At 40.1% G+C, this 20059-nt stretch overlaps 2 protein-coding genes across 2 annotated transcripts; one reads left to right on the plus strand and one right to left on the minus strand.

The window, feature by feature from the left end:
- Nucleotides 1-326: 326 nt before the first annotated feature.
- Nucleotides 327-11498, minus strand: LOC129107100 (C-type lectin domain family 18 member A-like). Its single transcript, XM_054618477.1, has 12 exons — nucleotides 11359-11498; nucleotides 10132-10223; nucleotides 6510-6743; nucleotides 6304-6401; nucleotides 5816-5937; nucleotides 5544-5651; nucleotides 5314-5406; nucleotides 4719-4825; nucleotides 4478-4607; nucleotides 4219-4315; nucleotides 2740-2831; nucleotides 327-429 (listed from the first exon to the last, which is right to left on the minus strand). Exons 1-12 carry the CDS (start codon nucleotides 11480-11482, stop codon nucleotides 392-394), a joined length of 1335 nt encoding a protein of 444 aa, XP_054474452.1. The 5' UTR covers nucleotides 11483-11498; the 3' UTR covers nucleotides 327-391.
- A 2847-nt stretch (nucleotides 11499-14345) lies between these two features.
- On the plus strand, nucleotides 14346-19791 carry LOC129108535 (fibulin-7). Its single transcript, XM_054620385.1, has 8 exons — nucleotides 14346-14408; nucleotides 16526-16685; nucleotides 16769-16939; nucleotides 17555-17680; nucleotides 18494-18679; nucleotides 18758-18895; nucleotides 19108-19243; nucleotides 19428-19791. Exons 1-8 carry the CDS (start codon nucleotides 14346-14348, stop codon nucleotides 19789-19791), a joined length of 1344 nt encoding a protein of 447 aa, XP_054476360.1.
- Nucleotides 19792-20059: the final 268 nt, after the last annotated feature.

A 20059-nucleotide genomic window follows, 5' to 3' on the forward strand; every position in this document is an offset into this window, starting at 1 on the left:
TGGTTTTTCAACGTGGCCCACCATCAAAACTGTAAGAAATCTTCTCTTTTCTTTTTCCGCATTTCACTGAGCAGCATTAAGAGAACTGCCAGACCAAATTGATTTCTAAGTCACTTGAGGCCGGTGGATGTAAAAGATACAGCAGCCTTTTTTCATTTCAACTGAAGCCGCTCACTCAGAGGACATATGCAAAGAATGAAAGAAGACTTTTCCTGAGTAACATTCAACTATTTAATGATAAACATTTGCAAACTGAAACATGTACTTTCTATACAGTACATCTAAACTACATTGATCTGTGTACAATGAATGAAAAAAAACGTGGCCATTGTCCCATCCAACATGTAACACATACTGCACAGTTGGTTTCACCCCTTTCCAGAAATCCAAGTCACCTGCTATCCTCCCATTGGGCGATGTGCTTTGCAGCTGTAAATGCACACAAACACACAAAAACATGATATAGGAGACTGAAACTCTTTAAATGCATATTGAAACAATCACACACACACAAGCACAGACTCTGGAGATACACAGCTTAGTGTCCCCCCTCAGGCTGTGTGATATCCACTTATCATTTTATCACCAATTAACACAACACTGCAAAGAAGGCTGGAAATCACTCTGATGGGATGGAGGGCTCTGTGTGCTTATAATCAGCTGAATTTATGCATTTCACTCTTTGTTGCTTCAGTGAAAATTTGCTTTTATTTCGAGAGGAAGGGTCGGAACATATTTGATCAAAGAATATTCACAGATGTTTAGCTTTGTTAATGACCACTACAGTATGCAGTTTAATTAGCGCTGATATATAATTTGACCAATAAAGCTCCTCTTGATTTTGATCTGCTAGTAATGTTTTAGACTTACACAAACTAAACAAAGAGAGACATAAGGAGGTCTTCAGAAAGCAGGTTGTAAAAAGGTTGTACTGGCAATGTTGACCACATTCAGAGCAGGTCACTCATTCAGCTATGGGTGATCAATACCAGATTACACAGCAACCACTTACAAAGACGCACTCAAGTGGGCAAAACTAAACATCTGCCACCCTCTCATTCCTTACAATCAATGTAAGTGGTATGTGTGTGTCTAAACACTGCGGGCCTTTGTGGGGCAGATGTATATTGATCGCCCAAAGGCTCTGGATGGCGAGCACTGAGTGCCATTGATTTAGACTGAGTGCCTTGTTTAAATGTGTATGCAGGATCACACAGATCTTTCAATGTTGAGTTCATATCATTAATGGACACACTGGATTAACATTTTAGACGTCACCCTGCTGTGATTATCAGCCACAGATAATTGTCTGCACACAGAAGAGAACAGCAGGTGTGACTATCCAAACGAATACAAGAAGCTGTAAAGCTCCATTAAGTGATATTTTTGACATTAAACACTGAATCAACTCAATGTCTCCACATCATTATTCCCACAGATCTTCAACAGATCACTGGAGCTGTGTGGTCCCTTTCTTCTTAAAATGCTCCACAATAATCCCTGTCCTCAAGAAAACCTCCATCACAGGATTAAATGACTATAGGCCCATCGCCCTGACATCTGTGGTCATGAAATCCTTAGAGATACTGGTGTTGACCCACCTGAAAGGACATCACAGGACCCTCCTGGACCCCCAGCAGTTTTCCTACCAAACAATGATGCAGTCACTGCACTACATCCTGCAACAGCACAACTTCAGACTGGCGCTCAACACCATCATGCCAGTCATCCTACTCACTAAACTCACCCAGCTCACTATCCCTGCTTTCACATGCTAGTGGATCACAAACTTTTTTGACAGACCAGGGAATGAGTCTGCAAACAGATGGCAGGCTGAAAAGTTTGGTGTTGTCAGAACAACCTGGAGGCGAACACCCTTAAAACTGTGGAGCAGACAGTGGACTTCAGGATAAGCCCTCCATAACCACACTGAACAATACTGTGTCTGCTTTGGAAACATTCAAGTTTCTGGGATCCATCATCTCCAAGGACCTGAAGTGGAATTCCAACATTGACACTATCAGGAAAAAGGCCCGGCAGAGGATGAACTTCCGGCTCCAGCTCAGGAAGTTCAACCTGCCTCAGGAGCTGCTGATACAATTCTACACGGCAATAATCCAGTCTGTTCTCTTTACGTTCATCATTGTGTGGTTTGGATCGGCCACCAAACAGGACAGGAACAGACTACAACGTACAGTCAGGACAGGCCATTAAAGCGGATTCTCATGTGTAATGTTAAAGACTGACCACCAAGTCTGCAGCTCAAACTTTTTGCTCACTGTTTTAGTTTTCTAGTCTTCACAGTAATTTATGGCTGAGTTTAATATGTCTTGCAAAAGATGTAGACTCAAACTCCCATCTATATTTTTCTCAGGATGAAAGGGCATTTGGGGAGAAGATGAGCAAGTTTCTCTTGAAAGTCAACTGTGGGACATGCTGCTGCAGTTGAAGAAATGCAGCCAAATGTGCTTAGTATTCAGTAAAGGCAATACTATCAGTGATCAGCTATTTTGGTTTTGTGCCCAAAATGTGACAACAATGGAAAGTCTTAACGATTCTACATTTCTATTATTGCCTTTATCAAATATCACATTTGTCGGGCGACACAGTGACTTGGGTGTTTGTGATACCCCCTCCAAGCAGGTCCTGAACATCATATTGGATGGTCATTTGTACAAAAAAGAACTCAACCTCATCCCCTCAACACTTTTATTCACCCTTACCCATATGGAGCCTTACCATGCAGGCAAATGTATCTGTTCTGTGTTTTACATCGCTGGTCGTTCCAGTTAAAGGCACTTGATGCCTGCAGCTCCACACAGTTTCCAAAGCTAGACAAAGAGAGATGAGTAAGTGACCCTGGGCGCAAAAGTTTTTCACTTATTTAAATGTATTGTAAAGTTGTTATACTTTTTCAGACCAGTTTTGTTTGTTTGAATTTCTGATGAAGCAGAAGATGTTATAGTTTTTCATATAATAAATCCCAAATCAAACAAACTGGGGCCAAATATATTCAGATACAGATAAAGAAATCAGACAATAGTATTTAATTTAAACAAGACTTCTTGATTCGAACATTTCATTACTGACTTAATAACGAGTTAATTATGAAAGTAGTTATTACAGACAGATATGATAGCTGTTAGATGGATAGATAGAACAGAGAAAGGGAGTGAGGGAGACACAGAAAGAGAGAGACATCTAGTGGTCAAGGTGGAGATTGCAAGTCAACATCACTAGCTGTGTCCCAATCCAGGGCTGCAGCCTTCGGAGGACCCAGCCTCCGCGGTCTACGTGGGCCGGGTCCTTTGAATACCGCGAAGGCTGCACCGAGCGCTCCCCGGAATGAGACGGTCTGGTCCACAAATTATTTCCTGGTTACGTCACCAGCATTTCGCGCCCCCACCCTTTTGCCGCTCCCGTCTCCTAGCAACCAGCTGCGGTTGTCATAAAAGAGTATAAAAAAGTTAAAATATTAAAATGGACGAGCTGCTGTAAATAGTGCAGCGGCTCCCGGTAGCGTCAGCTGGTTAATTAATAGTGTCACGTAAATTAACATAAGTGTGATCTGATTAGGTCCCTTGTTTTTAGTTTTAACACTTGTATCTGTAAATATTCACTTGAGTTAAAACCCAATGATTATATTTAAATGTGAACTCTCCCGTTGCTGGTCCACTAGTCACCATGTCGATAAAAAAAAAAAAAAAACTTCACCGGCACGCAATGCATCTTGGGATATGTTGGGCCGCGAAGGATCCATCAGTTGTATCCTCCGAATCTGGTAAAAGTAGGCTGCATGTGTCGCTGTGACGTAATCGGTCTACAAATGCACCCTCCGAAGGATGCAGCCGCTGGATTGGGACACAGCTACTGTCTTTTCCTGGTTAGTCCATATATAAATAATAAAATGTATTTGATACAACCTTAGTGGATAATTTAATATTAAGTTCTATTTAAGCAGGAGATTATTTCAGAGATAAAAACAAATGAAAGAACAAACTACGGAAATCTCCTGCAGTAATAATTAATACATATTGTACATCCTTAGGCAGACACATCAGCAGATTGAAAAAAGCCTGAATCTCACACCAAAAAAAGTAATTTTCTACCTTTCATATTATCTGCTTCTTGTCTGTTTGTTTAGCTCCATTGCACTTGTCCCTCTGTTTATGATGTACTCTGCAGGAGCTTTGGTCTGTTAGGAAATGTGTCTCTTACCCTTGGTTGTCAGGTTGCCCAAAGGCAAAGCTGCTGAATCCAGGGATCTCTCCTGTGTCCCAGCGAAATGAGTCTTTCAGAGGCTTATATGTCAAACCTGTGGAGCAAAGACATTGCTGTTTTATCCATGCAGCATCTCCACAAACTCCACCTGGTATCTGTTCAAAACGACAGCAGAGTCTGCCAACTAATCTGGTAGTGCTGTTCGGTGTTAGGAAACATTATCATATCTTAAATTCTTTTGGAAGAAAGACTGTACCAATCCAGAAGTTTCGGGTCTCAAAGTCAGTGTTGGTGACCTCGTTGCTGGTCTCCAGCTGGCTGAGGTAAAACGCCAGGATGTCCTGAACCTTCTGATTGTAGATCTGAGCTAGAATACCTCGTCGTTCCTGGTGGTGTAAACAGTAGACAAGGCCACACTGGAAGTTGAATGAAATATGTAGATTTCATAGTAGAGCTTGTCTCAATCCCTCAGTGGGCAACACAGACCTGTATCTCACCTGACAGTGACTCTTGGCTCCATAGTAGGTGTCAGCTTCTGAAGACACCATGAAGCAATCACCATCTATCATCACATCACAGCTGTAGAAGGGAAACTGCACTTTCTCTGTTGGGACACAAGCCACCAAAATACCAAAAGTGAACAATAATGATGCAGATCACCCATAATGGCTCAAGCTAAATGAACAGGCTTAAATATGTTATAAGAATTATGTTCACTGAGATTTATAAAAGAAACCAAATCAAGTTACAGAAAATAAGTTTGTTGCCTTTTTAGCTAGAAGGTATGAATGCACAGAAACTCATTCTGAGAATGTAAATAGAGTATTAAGGATGTTAAACTGTGCCACTTCTACTCCTTATACGGTGAATCGTATTACCACTAAATGGTCTTTGATGCCACCTCTAATAAGTAAATATGCTGGATGTTCTCATCATGTCACCACACTCTCTTAAAAATAAATACAGAATGTAGCAGCAACCACAAGAATTTCAGTGTGTGCCTGTGCATGCTTTTGAATTTGAAACCAACCTGTGTCTCAGAGTGCAAACTGCTGAGGTATTTGAAAACACAAAGAGGAACACTGCACTCACCTGCACACTCAGCACCACCATAGCCAACATCACACAAGCAAGAGCATTCTTCCTCTTTGAACCGACCGTGTACACACTGCACACTGCATCGTACTGAAAAACAGACACTTGGCACAGTGAAACCTGCTTCTCTGCTTTGAACATTAAAGAAAACTGACCAATTTAACAAGGCCTGATATCAATATGTGTACTATATCCATACTGCTACGCTTGATGTTGATGACTGGTACCCTGGCAGAGGCGTCCGGTGAAGCCTCGGTCACACAAGCACTTGCAGGATGAGATGTTAAGATGGCCGTGTTGACCACAGCTCATTCGACATGGATTCCTTGGAATTTCTGATTAAAGATTTGCATGCACACAAACACAAGTACACATCAATGCACACACAAATAATGCAAAATGAACACCTGGAAATCTGATCATTTTAGCCAAAATCAGCAGAACTCTGATTCTAGTTAAAGTTATGTATTCCAGGATATATATATATAAATTGTCATACCACATAATCCTCCCACATAGTCCCAGAGTTTAAAGCAGCCAGACATGGAGGAGGTGCAGAGTGAGCAGTACAGCCCTGTGTTATAGGGCATCACCAGCCAACCATTCACCTCCCAGTTACCCCTGCAGCAACACAAATACATACTGTAGAACACATATACTAAGAGAGACACAATAGCACAAGATCTAGAGTAGCGTAAGGAGGGCTTAGAACAATATTGATGTTCAAAATGTCCACAGAGAACAGGGACTTGACTATCTTTTCTTTTTAATAAATGTACCAAGGACTCCCTGGAAAGCGGCATTGACTTTTCATATAAGTACTACTGTTTTTAACACCATAAAGATTTGTGACCTGGATTGCAGATAAAATGATTGTTATTTTGTTTAAATTTTAAAAGTATTAATTTGTGTTAAAATTGTATCCTTTGCTGTTCTCAGATGAATTCATCAATTACATTTTTGGGAGGAAAAGTGTGTAATTGTTACCCAGGGTAATATGCACAGACAAACATCTCAGATGAACCTCCTTCTCTCAGACACAGCTGGCTGGCACAGCCCACGTTACTCGAAGTGGCCCACACCAACTACACAACAACAGAAGATTAGACACACAACATCAGCACTTATATTTTTTACTGTAAAAGTATGACTCCACACAAACAAAGGCACAGTTTATATCTGCTTGTTTATACCTGTGTATAGTGTTGACAGGTTGCATTCTCCCCACATTGCCCACTCAAGTAGAGAAAATCTTTCCCCTCCTCAAACCAAGAGTGAATGGCGTCAGAAAAAGAGGTGACACCATCAGCAGAAAGATGTGTGTTCCACCCAATATGGCTGAAAGATGAGGTATGTTCTGGAGGGGGGTCTGTGTTACACAATGCTGCCCTCTTCTTTGCAAGTAAGGCCAACTTCTCATTCCACTCCTGTAAATAAAAATAAAACATATCTTTCACTCTTAACATTTACAGTCCGGCTCGTTAAAAGAAAATGTAACATTAAGTTACCATACTTACTTTATTTTATCTGTGTGTTTTAGAAGCTCAATTTATCCTGTACACTTCTGTCAGATTTAACCATCAATATTTTTGTCACAGGTCATCTGTCTGCTGCTTCATGACGTCAGAAACCCACACAACATTTCTAAGACTTCATGAAGGCATTTTGAAGCTGTTTAATTCCACATAAATACTGAATAATCAATTGTTTATTAAAATTAAGAATTTATTAGCAATTACATCAATTATTACCTGCAGGAAATGTTCATAATCAACTCATTTAATTATGAAAATATGTTACTGGGGTCTTTTGGACTTGGAGCTGCCCCATAAATCTGAAATGAAGGTCATATTGTACTTTGTAGATACTGATTAAAACTGGATGAAAGGAAAAACTATTTGGCATGAAGGTCATTCCTAATAGTGCATGAGTGATTTTCTTATCCCGCCTAATCCTTTTCAGGGGTCGGAGCCAGTCTTAGAGTATAGTTGGCAACAGGCAGGGAGACACCGTGGGCAAGCTGCCAGTCCACGGCAGGGCCAACAAACTGACTGACACTCATTGTGTGCTACAGAAAAACCCTTCACTAAGTGACACGTTCTCCAAGATTTGTAGTGGGTGATTCAAATAAACAACTGTTTTCCACACAAACGTTCTACAATCAATCACTCTGCCACATCAGTACCTAGTAGTGTAAATACAATTATTACCATTCCTGAATCTACGTTGACATTTTGTTTAGTCAACTTGTTCACTATCTTAATGGGAGTTTGATGGAGGGTCGATATCACTTTGATAGACACTACATGTTTTCCACATCTCTCTCAACTCGTTTTTTTTTATTGTGTGTATGATCACCAGTAAAAATCAGAGCACTGGAAAAAAAATCCCTGTTTAACTGATGCTGCTAATTTTTCTATCACGCTTTCCACATCAATCCCGCCAGCTCTCATCCTGTTTGCATTCTTCACCACCATCAAAACCTTACAGCTCCCTTATTATAAAGTGGTCCTTTTTCTTGAATCTAATCAACTGCCTGTCCAACACCTTTTCTTTATGGATAGACAGAGAGTCTGGAGGATAGACATCAGAAGTATGAGTGTGGCTTAGAAAGGCGGAGTCCCCTTGAGTTCATTGTTCTCTGCTCTCTGATGTCTGCCAGGCAAAGTCATCGGCTCACACTTTGATGCCACCAGAGGTCGCCGGGCAATATTTCATCTAAGACATTTCATTTCAAGGCATGTCATGTTATATCCACTGTGGGATTTGAATGTCTCATTCGGAAATATGTGAGTTTATACTCTGTTTTGCCTTCTTTGTGGCGCAATCAACAACTGCAGTTTACCAAATTGGCTAAATCAATAAATCTTGATATTTGGCTTAAAAGCTCTGTAGATCAGTTTTTTTTCACCCCAACTGCATTAAAATGGAAGTACCGGAGCTTGAGAAGATCTGAGCACGGTTAATAAAATACAATCTCACAAACAGGTCATGATTTGCATATCAAAAGTAAACGCTGAACTTTCATTTCTGTCTCTGAGAGTGAAAGTATGACCTCATAATACTTCCTCAAGAGCTCAAAGAAAACCTGCAGACATGGTGTAAGAAAGGGAGGAGCATCACTCATTTCTTAAATATTGGTATTTTATCTACCCTTGAAAGCAAAGCCTAAAGGTCTATATTATAATCACTTCAACACAATCTCACCACAATGCCTACTGGTTCATTCCTCTGTGAAAAAAACCTCATTCAGATATTCACAAACACAGCCGAAGCCTTGAGCCTTTTAACGTTTATCAGTAAAGCTCTTTAATGTGCCTCTTCAGCTCGGCAAAGCTTCCTCTGAGGGTTTTCACTGGGAAATTACCTGTAATACCACAGCTGTGAATGCAGAATGATTATCCACATCCTCTTTTTCTCATTACTGCCTTATCAGTTGAGAACAGTTCTTCGAGGCTGAAGAGCAGTCGAAGAAAGGGGGCTCGGTCTGTAGGGGTGGCTTTGAGGATGTAATCTATGACAAAGTGACAGTTTGCCCTGGCTAAAAAATCTCATATTAGGCCCGGAGGATATCCAATGCATTGTGATTTTCATAATCCATTGTTACCTCGCAGCAATAATCACATGCAGACGAGACAGTTGTGCAGTTAAGGAATGTATGGCTAAGCAATAGATGGAGTAAGATAAGGAGAGGATTTACCGTAGCTTGGGTGTTTTGCAGAGAGTGGGATTAAAAAACCCATTTCACACATTAATATTAAGAATTGTTGCACATTCAGCAACACCTCACCATGATCCCTTAACTGTTTTTATCACTCTAGAACAGTTTTTTAACTATACGTGTTGATCAACTGACTAACAAATGTAAAATGTTGCTTAAGTTTATTCTTATTCTGGTAGGAAAAAAAGATTAATTGGTATCATTTCACTCAGAAGACTAAGCACAGCTAATTGATTTTGGCTTCATTCTGAATGTCCACACTATCACTCAGCCTGCAGCAGAGCACAACAAATGATACACTAACACAACCATTTCACACTGTTGAGATATCAGTACCACAGAAAAAGACAGCTCAACAAGAAACCTTTTTTTTTTACTATTTATGCCTTTGTTTAGTGATTTCACTTCTGAAAAATAAATATTTTTGTGAAATAACTCTGTTTTGATGGGCTTGTCCTATAATAACAGATGTCTTATGCAGGGACCAACAAAAATGGTCACACAGTCCTCCCTAGTCATAGATGTTATGGTGGGAGAACTGGAGACTTTTGATTGATTAATTGCTTTGTGTACCATATTGTGCTTTGCCTGTGTAGTAAGATTAACAAACCGTAAAAAAAAGAGCTCTGTTGGAATTACAGGCCTCTCAGAACTGTTGACTCAAATCCTCATCAACCTCATTGCAACGTTACACAACACATTACTGACACCATCATCATCATCATCATCATCATCATCATCATCATCATCATCATCAATAGTGTTTTTCTCTGCTTAGGATTTTGAAGCTGGAGTTTGATGGCAGCTGTTTGAACTCAAAATCTAGGGGAGAGAAAGTCTACATTACGGAACAGCAACTCTTCATAAGAGACAACTGTGGGCTTCAGACTAAGACTAACCTTTGGTGTGAAAATCAGAATGCAGACTGACAATAATTTAAACTGCCTTAAACTCACATTTAGGTGACAGCAGCATTCATACCAACACACACATACACACACACACACACACACACACACACACACACACACACACACACACACACACACACACACCTACACACACAAAAGAAACAGACAATAGATGCCACAGACCATTTTTTGCATATTAGCTGCCATGGGATTGACCCGGCTGCGCAGTCTATTGTGCTGGGCAACAATCTGCGAGTGCTCCTTCACCCCGAGCCCTGTAGAAAGCAGAAACGCACATTTAGTTACTATGCCCCTACTGCCGTCACCATGGCAACGGGAATGCAAATGTTTTGGTGGGATGCTTGTGTGTGTGTGTGTGTGTGTGTGTGCGACGTTGGAGATTGGATTAGTCTGTCACAGTTTCACTCACAGTACAAGGGTCATTTGGGTTAAACACACACATTTTTTTTATAAATCTCAAAACAATATTTTAAGTTTTGCCACGTACTGAGTGAACAAGCATCCCCTAAAACAGATTTTAAATTCCCTAAAATTTCTCAAACTTAGGATGCTTGGACAAACATTATATAGACAGTATAATCACTATAAAAACATGTAAAAATAATGAATGCTAATATTACACAAATGTAATTATGTATGTGTCTTCATAGGATAAGTCATTATTGTTGAGGAGCTGTACATTAACACTTAAAATGTCCTTTTATCTGCTTATAACTAAATTATAATGTAGTTATGTTGTAGTACATGTATTAAACCATGTATTATAGGTTATAGATGAAGAGGTTAAAGTAAAGTGTTACCTATTCAAAACTTTGCGATCTTGGAAGCCATGTAGAATAAATTCTATATTAAATTGACTCTGAGATCCTTAAATCCTTAATATAAGGGCAGATTGTACATTAATAACATTTTAGTGACTTCCATCTGCTTTGATCAAATGAACCTATTACATCCCTTAAAGTTTCTTATTACCCAGAGCACATTTCACCAAAAAGTTAAAGAGTGTAGGAAAACTGCTCCCCAGTGATAGGTTAATAATTTCGACTGGCGTTTGGCAAAATGCCATCAAAAATAGTATTTTTTTAAGCTGATGCCAGACTGCTGCAGCACGGCAGACAGCGACAGCAACGTTGAGCCGCTGGTGCTTTGCCAGTTGGATTTGGACAGCTAAGAATGCCCACTTGAGTCCACAGCTTAAAGGATTTCCACTTGATTGCAAACATAAGAAAACAATTCTCACTTATAAAACTTATAAAAATCATATTATCTTACACTTACTTGCAACAATTTAAACCACATCACAGAAACATGCCTACATTCTATTTAGCAGTCAACACGTGTGCTTGTTCATCACCCTGCACGAGGTCTAGACTAGACTAGTGTGTTTACCGGTGACGGTGGACTTCTGGAGCTCCGGTTTGTGTGTGATAATCCGGTTGGCGTAGATAAACGGGGGCAGCAGAGACAAAACAACAAACAGATCCAAACACCGGGACGCTGTTCCGGACCCCATTGTGAACTCCTGAAGTGTCTCCAACAACAGTGGCCACTTTGCTCTCCGTTATTCTGCCTCTCTGCCCTTCTCCTCCCTCTTTTCAATACAACAACTTTCACCCCGGGGTGCAGCGAGAGGAGCACGAGAGCTATCTATTCAAATGAAGTCCACTAGTACACTCACTGTATACTCTTACGTACTTTAGCAAGTGATTAGAATATTCCCCTTATCGTTCTTTTTAAAAAAAAGTCACTGAATTTACTTTCGCAGAAATCTCCAAAGTTGTTCGTGCACGTTTCGCAGTGCAGGTGGGTGCAAACGTGCACGAGGAACAGTAAATCCTCGTCATTCTCATTGAGCATATTATAGAAACTTTTTTCCTTTCATTCTTATAAAGTGAAAAGGAAAGTTTCAGGTTAAAATGTTTCAGGCGGAAAAAAAAACACAAAATAGTCTCTATTTCATACAATTATACATTTTCTAGAATGAAAAAAACAACAAAAACATTGAAAAAAGAAAAGAAAGAAACGTTCTCATAGCTCTTTCTTATGCTTTTATTTACATGGCTTTGTTTCTGAATAGCAAAACCTTATAATTGCTTTTCTTTCTTGAGCAGTCATCACAGGAGACGGTGGAAGTATTGAAAGTGAAAGTAACCATACTAAACTGATTATATGAAACATTATAAGATAAAGTAGTGCATCCAACATTTTAGCAAAACTAAAAGAATACGTGCTCAATTTTACAGTGTTCCATTTTGATACTAATTATTGGATTATTATCACTGATATATTAACAATTTGACAGTTTAGTTCTTTAATCAATAACAAAACATTTGTAAACTGATAATGTGATTTATGCATAAAATCATGATGTGTAAAGTATATGGCAATATCTGAAAAATAAAGTAAAAAGTACAAGTTGTAGATTAGAATAATAAAGTGATATAGAGTGTAAATACTCAAATAAAAAACAAGTATCTCAAAAACATAATTAGTACTTGAATACATTTAAAGGTAAATACTACTTTCCACCACTGACAGAGGGTACTGATGCCGGTCAGCAGTCAGTCATTGATGACAAAACATATCGCTTAACAATCGCTATCATCATTTCCTGTTCTATATGACAAAAAGAGAGCTTAGTGTGAGTGTTCATCATCGTTAAATAAGCGTAAGTTTGTTTTGAGAGACTGATGAACATGAGACAGCAGAACTTTAGGTGGTACAAAATGATCAGATAGGTGTGAGTTCGGAAAGGTACAGGATGAAGCTGTCTCGGTGTCTGTTTGAACATGGTGACAATGTTTTTCTATGGATCCAGTGTGGGAAGTATGAATCATGCTTCCCACATTGTGGGATGATTCAGTGTCTGGAGATGACTGCAGAGAAACACAATAGACACTTTTTTCTCCCCTGTGGGCTGAATGTGTTTCAGTCCCCATGCTGCCCAGTTATTCTTATCTCTTTGATTTTTTGCTGCATCAGAAAAGAGACTGTCTGACCAAACAACAGCTTTGCACACAATCTGTTCTGGGCTCAGTCAGACATGGTCACCCACTAAGAGGATTTCTCCAGAGAATCCAACAACCAGAGGAACGACTGTTAGCTTCCTTCCTGCTTGAGCTCAAAGCATTTCCAAAGAGCCTCAGCATCCTCATTACTCTCTGAACTGCAGTGATTACAGAAGTCCATCTCCACACTAAATGTTTTCTCTACAGCGGCGTAGTTCAGTTACTATTTCAGTCTGAGACACACTCACATCCTTAACATTTAATTTAAATTAGCGGATTTTCCACAAAGGCAATTATGTCTGTAGAATTACTTTAATTTTACTTCCTCCATGGCCAACATTCCTAAAGACAATGCTGATGATAGAGACAACTTGCAGAGTAAAACTCGCAAACTCATTTGAAAGCCATATAATATCTACTCTGCTGGCGTTGTCAGTCAGGAGAGATGCAACCTGAGTTTCTTAAGGTAGAGCTAGGTCTAAATCATTTAGATATAGTGGGGGGTAAATGGTAAGAAAAATGAATTATTAGTTTAACAGCTGTAAATCACCAATGTGTCAGCCTTCAGTATTAATATATAAAGGGAAAATAAATATTTTCTACCTGTCACCTTTATCCATCTTTTTATATTTAGTCCACTGTCATATTGCTGTCCAGAGCCAAAATGTCACACATTTTGTTCAGTCCAACTAATATTCGGTACATGAATGCATGTGTGAATATACTCCTGTAGAGGGCACAGCTTGTCTGTGACTTCTCTACGTCACTGTGAGTGAACATTGTGTCCATCACAGGTAAGAAATATTACTCTGAATTTAAGTTGAGCTGACAGATTCTAGACAGAGGAGTTGGAGGATGTATGGTAACTGAACAAAAGGTTAGAATGTAATTTTAACCCTTTCTACAATTCATATATTTTTCTGTTTATCATAACTGACAATATTTGCTCGGTTTAATCTTGTGTTTAAGGATTGCTGTTAACAACCATTTAACAACATCAGAAAACGTTAAAAACTATTGATAGCAGGTTAACCCTGATGATTTTCATCTCAAGTGGAGCTCCGTTTTCTTTCACTTATGTATAAACGAGATATTACTAAACTGCTCAAATGGAGAGGAAGTGCACCCCAAGTTAGGTAAAAGGATAATAATGTGGTCACATTTTTCTTAAAGTCTCTTTTCCCTGATTGGCTCCTGAAAAGTAAACCCAACATTCCTCAGCGGTTCTCTGCAGCAGCTTTTCTAACTGCCAACTGTGGTCATTCTCTCACCTGGAGTCTCTGCACACACTCAGTTCACACTGCCTGTGACTTCTGACACATTTGAGGACTGATTTTCGACTTTGTGTTGGTTTGGATCAGTGGAGACATGATTGCTGCGATTGTCATCACCTCGTTGTGTTTCTGCTCACTCCATCCTACTTTTGGACAGGTGAGTGAACTCGATGACACTGGCTGATGCAGTTGGACTAAGTTGAAAGTCCTGACACATGCTCACAAAGAAAGTTCTAGTCTATCTATTGAACTTATTAAATATGCCTCTTAATCATCCATAGCTTGAAAGGCAAAAACTGTTTTAATCTGTCTAACCTGAGTGTCCTTGCTTGCATAAATTCTTTTTGACAGAGCATACCTTGAGCCCCCTTCACTTTGCATGCAAGCTTCAGGAACTAGCCTTTAGAAGCAGTGAATGGATGCACTCAATATATTTATGCTTTGCTTCAATGCAATCCTGCTTAATGTTTCCAAAAAGCTGCGTCTTTTTTGTGACTGACTATTTTAGGCCTTTGCATGCTTGTCTTTGTTTGTGCCTGTGTGTTACTGAGAGATGGCCATCATGCTTTAATGTGTGTATATATTCGTGAGGGTAGGTATTTAAAGTCGTATTTCAGTGTTTCAAAGTCAAAATCATTTGTAGATTTAATATTACTGTACTGTCATCTTGAGCTCCAGAACTGCATGCCACCTACACACTGTCACCCAGTTAACATGAATCCATGAGAAATGTTGCTTAGCACTGGCAGAAAGAGGCCTTTGACAACTACACTAAAAATGCCAGCCACCCCTCCCAGCTGACTGAAGCCTCTCCAAACCCTAGTTCTTTCCAAATCAGAAAGGTGTTTTCAGCAAATATTGACTCTTCTTACATAACCCTGGCTGGACGAAAACACTAATTGGTTGTCTGAAAACATGCATGAGAGGACAGGGCAGAAGGCGTAGAATGACGCTGTTGAAGAGGACGTGGATAGAAAACAAGTCAGAACCACTCCCTCGTCCCTGCAGCCAATAGAAAGAGAGGTTGTAACAGAGGTAATGTTTATGCTGAGGGCGTTTATACCAGACAGACTGAACCCTAAATCCACCACATCATAAAGAGCAAGTTATCCTTTGCTGATTTCATCCCCTCTTTTAAAATGACGCATGGCAGTTATATAACTTTATTTAATGAAGCTTTCAAATGTCCAGACAGGGTCATGCGTGAACACCACATCACAAGAGTAGTGAACTTTCAGAGAGTGTTCCTGTTTTTATGACTGAGTTACAGTATCTGGCTTTGAGAGGACGAGGTCTCTGCTTGCAAATACTTAAATTGGCCAAACATACTGTGATCCTACTGCATTTACTGGCTCATATAACAGCAAAGCATCTGTACTGCAGGTCTTCAAGGGCAGTCGTTCAGCCGACTCGTTTGTTTACATGCATTTGAGCTGAATGTTTTTTTAAGTTTTGTTTAGAGCCTTGATTTAATTTCATAGTGTACTTTAAATGAAACCATCTACTTGCACATTTGAGTAATAAAGCAATAGATTTACTTTGGTTGGATAACGTCAGGTATCACAACATTTTAGGTCATTCATAATGCACACAGTATTCTCCCCCCCCAAAATTATTTATGTAAAGCAACCTTGTGGCAAAATTTTCAATAATAGACAGAGTTGAGGTAACAAAGTGCAACATGATCGAGTGTAATGAAATGAAGAATGTGTGGTAAATATAGAAAGCTTTTAATGGATAAGCACATTTTTTTGCTTAGACACTATCAAAAGAATAAAGATCTTTTGATTGAAAAAATCTCTAAATCATTTTGAGTCTTGTGAATGAATGGAAAGTTAGTTATCTGGCTAATACATCAACGTCATCACTGGCGTGTGGTCCTGCGGTTTCTTTTTCCATGTTGACCAATATTTATTTTTTAATTTGTAGCTTTTCTGTACATTCATAAATTCAGCAAAACAGCATTCCTTTTTGAGAAAACTCATAAGAGATTATTAAAAAAAAGTTTTCCTGTAGCTTCTAAGAACCAAATAGTAAAACTATGTACAGGGCAATACAGTCTGTAATGCTCTTGTGGTTAGGAAGAATGGAGTGTTAACACAAATCATAATCTTCTCATATCAAAATCATGGAATGAAAGTGCTTACCATTATGTGGCTACACTTACCTGTACAATTTGACACACTTGTCAGTGAATTATAGCTTTGAAAAAGTTGTTGTGAAATATTAATCAACACTTAATGACATTAGTTATTCTCTCTGTTTTTGTCCCAGGACTGTCCCAGTAGACAGGAAATACAGGGCTCTCTGAAGCAGGTCCAGAAGCTTCTCTCAACCCATGAAGCCTCGTACTTGCAGAGCCTTCGCAACCTGAAGAAGAAAATAAACCTGTTGCTGAGCAGCGCTGGGAAGCAGACAACACGATCCATCAACAGTAAGCAAAACCCCCAGATAGACAGATTTATTCAAATGTTAGATGTGGAAATATCTGACTTTCTGCTTCTTTATCACCTTCAGGTACTTGCCCAAGACTGGACGCACCCATCAATGGGAGGAAACTTGGCAAGTTACACAGCGTGGGCCATGAGGTTCACATTTTGTGTGACCCTGGTTATGAACTTGTGGGATCAGAGAGCAGGGTTTGTCAGGAAAGCTTGACCTGGAGCGGCCAGCAGCCTACCTGCCGAGGTGACAGACCAGCGCTGATGATCTTCAGCTACATGGCCTCACTGTGATGGTCACTTTCTCCACTGCCTCCTCCTCATCCTCTTCCCACCAGTGTCTCTCCTCTTCTTCACACTGGACATCACTCATCCTGTTATCTAACCCACTGATCACTACACCCCTGTCATCGTCCTTTTGTAACCTTCCCCTCTCCTGCTCTCTATTGCCATTCCTCTTTATTGTGCTTCATGCATGTCAGCAACGTTTTTCTATATAGAGATACATTTCATGTGTGACCCTTGATCATATTTCCTCTTTATGTACTCCGGACGTTGTCCAGAGAGCTTATTGAATGCCTTGACATGTGATATTCCAACCTGCATGTCCTCTGACAGCTCACTGACTTTAAGATAACAGCTCAAAGGCTGTTTGATCAAGACAGGGTTTCCTACACTAACATTAACTCATCTGCTCCATTGTTTAGTTATTCACACTATAACATGCATATGCAATGATGTCACGTCTTCTTATCTTCATGCATCAAAGATATTCGGTTGCATATGTCTTAGTATCTCTAGAGGGTTCTAATGAAGAAATGGAGTCTTCTTGTTTAACCTTCCTGTCTATCTTTTCCCTCAGACATCAATGAGTGTGCGTCCTCTCCGTGCCTGAATGGTGGGACATGTGTGGATGAAGTGAACCAGTTCTCTTGTGTCTGTGCCAAAGGCTGGGCTGGAGTGACCTGTCAGAGCCCCGTACCAACATGTAAGTATAAAGTTGTTGTGCAGTTCAGATACCTGGGGTTCCGGCCTCAGGTTGCACCAAATGCTTCAACACCTTAAGCAGATGTATATTACAAATAAATATACAAGAAAGCCCAATACAAGAAAGCTGGTATCCTAATCCTCCCAGTCTGCTAAAGGGAATTACATTGGCCAGAAGTTTGGCTAGCCATCAAAAGCCAGTGCTACATACCGACAAAGTGGGTTTTATTAAATTCCAGCCAGAAATTCTTGTTGAGTGGCAGTGGTCTGCTCCCTGATGTGGATTGACCATAATTGCTATTTACATGCTAACATACAGTTTGTTAGGACTGTTGCTCATTAGACAATGGCTCTTTTTATTATTTTGGGCAACCTACAATTCGTCATGTCACAATTATGACTAGGCTCACACACTCAATTCATACCTTATGAGATTTGACAATCAAATGTACAGAACAGGACACTAAATAATTACATGACATCGCATCGTCATATGTGTATTAAGGCTGAGTGATACAAGCATCTTCACGTGGTGATTTTGACTGAATTCCTGTGTACAATATAATTGTCCCAAACCTTGAAAAAATATATTTCTAAACAGCCCACCTGTTCAAAAACCCCAATTGAATTACATGAATCCTAAACATACAGATGTTGAATTGTGGAGGCTTGTCATGACATTATGTTGAATTTGCACATGGGATTAAGGCTCTCTCTCTTAATTGGACTGAAAAGGACAACTTTGAAATAACTGGAAATAAACAGCAGGAAATTAAAACACTTACTATTCCTCTTTCTTGTCTTTGTCATTCAGTCTTTGTCACCATGACAAACACCTCTGCCGCCACCTCCCAAGGCACCGCCGCTGCTGCCACCCTGCCGGCTGCCACCATGGGGCCTTTTGTTCGTCCATCACGTTGCACTATAATGCAGGGGACCACCCACTGCACCTGTGAGCCGGGGTACACCATCTCTGGCAGGGACAGCAACACCTGCACTGGTAGGACTAATACCTCCCCTGTGACCCTTTATTTTCCTGATGCGGAATGCTAACTGTGTGTGTGCTCTTCACATTTAGATATAGATGAATGTGAGCTGTTCCATAATGGTCAGGCTGGGAGACTGTGTTTACATGCCTGTGTTAACACAGCTGGAGGCTACCGCTGTACCTGTCCTATTGGATACAATGTGACTCGCGATGGACGCAGCTGTAAAGGTATGTTTTTCTTTTTCTGTATTTTCATTTGCCATCACTTTTCAGTTTCTTAATTTCAAAGTTTTCCACAAGGTACTTTCTGTTATGGCCCCTGTTGAGAGTAGTGAGTGAGGAGACATCAGGCAGTTTATTACAGTATATATCAGTCAATAATGTCCCAAATAACTTTTCTGTTTGTGTAAATGTCTTACTGTATTTATGTTTCCTCACAGATATTGATGAGTGTGCCACCAGACAAAACAACTGCACAAAGGACCAAATGTGCATTAACACATACGGTGGTTTCCAGTGTGTCCGTGTGGACTGCCCCAAAATCCGTAATGCTACATATGTCAAGACGTCGCCTATGTGAGCAATCTGAATCTTTTTTTAATTTTTGCAACCAAAACAGGTTCCCTCCCCACTGTATAAATAATATTGATTTTCCATTCGAATAAGTAGATATGGGGATGAAGCTTTACACCAAATAAAAACTCTGACAGTATAACTAGTTTGACTCCATAGATTAAACACCATTTCTCACTCTTTCCAGGCGTTGTGAACGTAACCCCTGTCCTGTGGACAACAAGTCATGTTCCCAGACCCCAAACTCCTTCTCCTACCATTACCTGGCTGTCGTCTCCAACCTGTCAGCTCCTCGTGTCATGTTCAGGGTCTCAGCATTACGTCCAATTGGCGACACACTTCGCTTCTCAATGCTGGGGGGAAAGCAAGCTCGGCGCCACTTCACAGTCCAGCGTTCAGACCGTGTGACAGGTCAGCTGATGCTGGTGAGCCCAGTGCAGGGCCCTGCCACACTGGAAGCAGAAGTGGAGATGACCGAGCTAGAGAGACGAGTCCAGCTGGGGAGGTACATCACAAAAGTCACCATGTTTGTTTCCCAGTATGAGTTCTAGAGAGTGAAGGGTGAAAGTGGAAACATGCTTACAGCAACTCAAGAACTCTTGACAATCTGAAGTTTTATGGTGGTATCTTTAAAGTGTTATGTTGCTAAAGAAGTTGCTGCAGCCAAGTCTCAAACCTGTAGTAAAGTCACCAGGAACCAGAATACTGACTCTAAAGTGATGGATGGATAACTGTCGTGCACAGCTGCATGCAATAAATGTTTTAGAATATGGGTTCTGAGTGATGTATCTTTTGGTTGATTTAACTATAAGAGCAAGA

The sequence above is a fragment of the Anoplopoma fimbria genome, chromosome 2 (genome assembly GCF_027596085.1).
Source record: "Anoplopoma fimbria isolate UVic2021 breed Golden Eagle Sablefish chromosome 2, Afim_UVic_2022, whole genome shotgun sequence".
Lineage (NCBI taxonomy): Eukaryota > Metazoa > Chordata > Actinopteri > Perciformes > Anoplopomatidae > Anoplopoma > Anoplopoma fimbria.